Here is a 5,966-nt window from a genome sequence, read left to right on the forward strand (position 1 = left end):
TATAAAAAGGACTGTCTGCAAAGCAGTTGGCCGTGTCTGGACCTGAAGGGCAATCCATCAGAAAACAACGATGCGCACGATTGAGCTGTTCTGCGTGGTCTTCTGGTGCCTCTGTGCAGCTGCCTGGGCCTCCACCAACCGCCAGCCTTGTCGTAAGTACTGCATCATCTTCTTCTTTCATTCACATGACTATAAACTATATAAAACCAAATATATTCCAATACAATACCTATACACTGGAATTCCACCTGTTATTAGTGGAATTGGTTGTATATACTTGTGAATCTCAGTACAGTGTTTTACCAAAAATGAATTAAAATTAAAATAAAAAAATAAAAAAATACATTAAAATCTTTCAATGTAGCTTTGGGTTAATGTACTGTCTTGCATATCGCTGTTGTCGGAAGAAAACCTTGTATCTCCCAAATAATAACTTTACAGGAGAAGTAAGAAAACTCCTGTTCTATAATGTAAGAATCAGAATTTATTCCAAGCCATTTTGGGCCATTTCTTTCAGCCCATTCATCATGAAATTTACACACGATGTAAAGGGTAACAGGCATTTTCAAATAAAGTCAAAAACTGAAAAACAACAAAAATGGAGATACAAGGATTCCTTCTGACAACAGCGATATATTTGTTTCATCTAGTTTTAATGACTAGGTTATTTTCTAATTTAAAATCATTTCTACTTTAATAACATTTTCTATGAATTTATTTGCATTTTAAATTCAGTCTTGTCGCTTGCTTGTAAACCAATTTGTGCTGCTACATGTATGAAATGTACTCTATACATAAAGCTTATCATTACTTATTTTTATGATTATAAAGTAAGGATGGCCAAGCTCAATAGATTTTAGCATCTGTCAGTCAAATTCTTGAATTTGAACCCCTTAAACTCCATATGTAGGTCCAAATTTCAATTCCTCACCCTCATAACTACAGAACAGTTGTGTAGTTGTTAATGGATAATAAGACTTAAGATTAATAACTGAACATCAACACTAGTTGACAACGACACAATGCGAGTGCATGGTGGTAAAATCAGTCTAGCTTTAATTCTTTCATTCAGAAATTAGAATACATCCAATTATGCAGCAGATCAATGGGTATGGAAAAAGTTTCAAGTAAGCAGTGCAGTGGTTTTGCTGAGTCTTGTAACATTGGTAATGTTTTTTCCCCATTTCTTTTTCAGAGTCACCATCTATGACCAGCGGCACACTGAGTGTGGTAGGTAGATGGGTTACTGACTGAAAATACAAAGAAACTTACCTCAATACATTCTTGAACCAAGTACTTAACTCAAAGTCTCTCTTACAAACGCAGAGCTCCACCGGCGGTCATGACATTGCTGACGGGGAATTCAACTACGATTCTACGGCAAAGAAGCTCCGCTTTGTGGAGAATGAAAGCCACTCGAACAAAACCTCCCACATGGATGTGCTCATCCACTTTGAGGAGGTACCTTTACTTCATGTTTAATTTGATATGGTCCCTAATCACTATTACCTGCACTGGAAAATCAGCAGACCTAAATAAAACACAACACTCTTGGAAAAAGTTTACTAATGAAACTGATGATTTCCCCAATGATAATAACACACATTCGGATGACCGTTCTTTCCCTCTCTCACTCCCTCGTCCTCACACACAGGGTGTACTGTATGAGATAGACAGCAAGAACGAAAGCTGCAAGAAGCAGACGCTGAAGTATCGCCGACACCCCATGGAGCTGCCCTCCGACGCCCATTACGAGAGTGAGGCATATCTGGGCAGCCCGTCCAAGTCCGAGCAGGGCCTGAGAGTGCGCACGTGGAACGGAAAGCTACCTGATCTTCATGGTTAGTATCTTCCTCATAAGCCTTAGCATGTAATAAGCCTGGGATTATTACACTGTCCTATTGTGTCATACTGGATTAATCAGTACAGTCAAAAGGTTTCTATGGGGAGAATCAGTGCTCTTTGATGTGGGACTGGCCTCATCCAGACATCCACGTTTAACTTCACTGTCTATCATTAGTGAGTTTGTCAGGATTCATTTGTCTGTTTTTGTTTAATGCCAATTTTCATCACTGCATCGAAAAAGGTCCAGGTGTTAGAATGGAGAGAACGCAAAGGCCAAAATCCAGTCTTGTAATGTTTCATAAACTGCTTTGTCTAATAAATTGAAGAATTCATTTCTTCATGATGCTGATTTAATTTCAGCCAACTACACTATGCTGACCACATCCTGTGGGTGCCTCACTGTTTCCTGTTGCTACCATAGTGAGAAGACTGACCTCACCTTCAGGTCAGTTTAACATTTCAACATTCCAGTAAAAAGACTGAGCATGCCATGCTTCTTATTCAAGGTCCAAATTGTCCCTGGAAGCAACATTAGCAAAAGAACTGCATATTAGGAGCTTCATGACATGTATTTTCATGGCTACGGTGCTACAGACAAGCTTCAGATCATAATGTACAATGACGATCGTAAGGGGGGGAATATAAAGCATGTTGCCACCAGACTCAGGAGCAGTTGAAATGCATTCTGTGGAGTGACGATTCACGCTTCTCTATCTGACAGTCTGATGGACAAGTCTGGGTTTGATGAATGCCAGGATAGCATTACCTGCCTGACTGTATTGTGCCAACTGTAAAGTTTGGTGGAGGAGGGATAATGCTATGGGGTTGTTTTTCAGGGTTGAGCTAGGCCCCTTAGGTTTAGTGGAGGGAAATCTTAATGCTTCAGTAGACCAAGACATTTTGAGCAATTCTGTGCTTCCAGCAGTGCTGCTAGAGTTTTAAACACCTCAGTGTCACTGCTGGACTGAAAACAGTCCACCAACCATAAATATCCAGCCAACAGCGTCCTGTGGGCAGTGTTCTGTGACCGCTGATGAAGGACTAGAGGATGACCAACACATACTGTGCAGCAGCAGATGAACTGTCGTCTCTGACTTTACATCTACAAGGTGGACTGACAAGGTAGGAGTATTTAATAGAGTAGACAGTGAGTGGACCCAGTGTTTAAAAACTCAATCGGCACTGCTGTGTCTGATCCACTTGTACCAGCACAACACACACTAACACACCACCACCACGTCAGTGTTACTGCAGTGCTGAGAATGATCCACCACCCAAATAGCACCTGCTCTGTGAGGGTCCATGGGTGTCCTGACCACTGAAGACCAGGGTAAAAGGGGGCTAACAAAGTATCAGAGAAACAGATGGACTACACTCTGTAGAACTACTGTAGAACTACAAAGTGCAGCTATACAGTAAATGGAGCTGATCATGGTGGTCATGATATTATGCCTGATCAGTGTATAACATCTATAACAGTTCTAAAAAAAAACAACAATTTTACCTTATAGTTAATAGTAGATAGTACCTACTTAATAATCTAGTTTATGATTAGCATGAACTTGTTTAATTAAACGTACAATCCTCCTAAACCTGTCTCCGCCTTGCCTCTGACCTTTCTCAGTTTCATGAATGTGGAGACAGAGGTTGACGATGCACACGTCTTTGTACCTCCGACCTACTGCGACGGCGTGGCTTTAGAGGACACCCCTGATGACCACAGCTTCTTTGACCTGTTCCACGACTGAAGAGGCTAAAAACACATGAATCAACAGAGACATGATGACGGCACACAAAGAAAGTAAAAAAAAAAAAAAAAACTTTCCAAAACAAAGTTTTACTTTTATCTACTCTCTCTTCTTTCTCATAAGCAAATCTGAGGTTCTTTAGCTCAATCACCATCGCTGTCTTCAGTTACGGTACTGTTTTGTCTTTTTGTAACTCTTTTTTTTTTCTTATGAAGTCAATAAATGCTGAGAAAATTCACCCAGAAAGCCTCGACATCTTTTCTGTTCATTTCCAGAGTAAACCTGCTGAGATAAAGGTATGACAGACATAAAGAGTGGAGATAAGACTAGTTAAGTGATACTTTTTTAATCCCAAAAACGGGGAAATTCCACCTCCATATTTAACCCATCCGTGAAGTGAAACACCACATACACACTAGTGGGTAGTGAGCACACTTGCCCGGAGCGGTGGGCAGCCCTATCCACGGGACCCGGGGAGCAGATGGGGGTTAGGTGTCTTGCTCAAGGACACTGCAGTCATGGACTGTCAGTGCAAGGGATCGAACCGGCAACCTTCCGGTCACAGGGCCAGTTCCCTAACCTCCAGCCCAGTGAGTAGAGAATAAGTACAAAGTGTGATTTTTCACACAAGGCCAAATACCACACTTGGACATATTCTATAAAACTCAAAAATGGACAGTATTTAAGTACTGGCCTTTGTTTTCATCTGCTTGACTTTCAGTGACATATAAGAGAAGTCTCTCACTGCCAGTTCAACTCAATTCAGTTCTATTCAAATAAACTTTACTGGCTTGATCATATTAAGTTATATGATGACCAAATCATTAAAATGATTATAAAGTACCAGTTAATTATTACAATGACAGGTCTGTTTAAAAAAGATGCCATTTAGTTTTACATTTTGGTTCCAATCATAAAGAGCTTTTAAAGCATAGCATGGACGTCCAAATACTTTGTAATATTTTCGTTCACTAGAGAGGTGATCTTCCAAAATGCCATTTACGTCATAGAGTCATAGTTCAGTCATAGAGGAAAACAGCTTAGACCTGGAATTCCTACTATGGCTATGACGCCGACTACAGACTTCAGAGCTCTCATCGTTTTTCTCTGACACAAATACTTCGCGGGTACATTTTTGTTCATCAAGGTACAAACAATGTGAATCTATCCGATATTGGTTTTATGGCCCAACTGTGCACCTTAGGCGTCTATTAGACTTAGGGGGGGCAGTCGTGGGCTGGAGGTTAGGGATCTGGCCCTGTGACTGAAAGGTTGCTGGTTTGATCCCCAGCACTGACAGTACCTTGACTGAGGTGTCCTTGAGCAAGACACCTAACCCCCAATTGCTCCCTGGGCGCTGTGGATAGGGCTGCCCACCGCTCCGGGTAAGTGCACTCACTGCCCCCTAGTGTGTGTGTGTGTGTGTGTATTCACTAGTGTGTATGTGGTGTTTCACTTCATGGACAGGTTAAATGCAGAGGTTCCCTGGTTGTGGGATTAAAAAAGTATCACTTAACTTAGACTGCTATTATAACATGTATAAAACAAATAAAAATGCTTTGTTTATTATAAAACCTGGACCCTCTACTCCCTCTACTAGCAGGCCACCACTGTCACCCCATGCTGAGGTCATTTGGTTGCACTGGACTCAGAAAATAAGACAATCTAACCTGTTTTAATTTGCGTAACATCACACTCAGCTAAAGCTGGAGAGGCTGAATGATATAATTGAGTTCAAGGAGATATTTGGCTTATTGTCCATCCCTCAGCGGACAAAACAGAGAGCAACTATTTGATGCCACAGCAAAATGGCAAGCAATGGCAACAAATTATTATGCTCGATTGAAACAGTACATTTTAATAGCATTAATAGTATAATGATACATCACACTGAGGCTGACGTGTCTTTACAGTCAGGGTTCCTTTAAAACTTTTCCCCAAAGGAACTGGTGGCTTTCATCGCAGTGGGACTCCTTCTGCTCCTCATCTCTCTAGCCTTCGCCCAAGAAAGGGTCTGTGGGTGAGTGTGGAGCTGCTTTATGTGGAGAAACAGCTCCAAACTCAGTGTTCACGCTATTTTATATGTGAAACCGTTAAAAACAAGACAGTTGTACCTCACAAATACAGGTTTTGTTCCGTTTCTGCTCTTGATTATGAAAGAGAGAACAGGGCTTTGGGTGTGTAGCTTTAGCCAGTAACTTAATGAAACCTGTTCATGTTCCTCCTCGGCTGAAGCTGAACCAGAGGACCTGTAGAGAGGAGAATTACCGCTCTGAGAAAATGCTTTCTCAGACGCTAGAGGGCGCTCACGAGCGAGTCCAAAATGAATGAGCTGATATGGAGCGTTGGAGCAAAATCATGGTTTATAAATGC

General features: G+C 41.3%; 1 protein-coding gene across 1 annotated transcript; it reads left to right on the forward strand.

Annotated features, from left to right (window-relative positions):
- Positions 1-3,829, forward strand: LOC108437072 (ependymin-like). Its single transcript, XM_017713920.2, has 6 exons — positions 1-152; positions 1,196-1,230; positions 1,327-1,461; positions 1,655-1,841; positions 2,206-2,290; positions 3,470-3,829. Exons 1-6 carry the CDS (start codon positions 71-73, stop codon positions 3,591-3,593), a joined length of 648 nt encoding a protein of 215 aa, XP_017569409.1. The 5' UTR covers positions 1-70; the 3' UTR covers positions 3,594-3,829.
- Positions 3,830-5,966: the final 2,137 nt, after the last annotated feature.

Source organism: Pygocentrus nattereri, chromosome 23 (assembly GCF_015220715.1).
Source record: "Pygocentrus nattereri isolate fPygNat1 chromosome 23, fPygNat1.pri, whole genome shotgun sequence".
In the NCBI taxonomy this organism is placed as follows: domain Eukaryota; kingdom Metazoa; phylum Chordata; class Actinopteri; order Characiformes; family Serrasalmidae; genus Pygocentrus; species Pygocentrus nattereri.

What these genes read in the sequence shown, in the direction of transcription:
- LOC108437072 (XM_017713920.2), top strand. Translation starts at nt 71, where the DNA reads ATGCGCACGATTGAGCTGTTCTGCGTGGTCTTCTGGTGCCTCTGTGCA. An exon ending in AAAGCTACCTGATCTTCATG is followed by an intron (nt 1,842 to 2,205) that starts GTTAGTATCTTC and finishes ATTTAATTTCAG; the next exon opens with CCAACTACACTATGCTGACC. An exon ending in AAGACTGACCTCACCTTCAG is followed by an intron (nt 2,291 to 3,469) that starts GTCAGTTTAACA and finishes GACCTTTCTCAG; the next exon opens with TTTCATGAATGTGGAGACAG.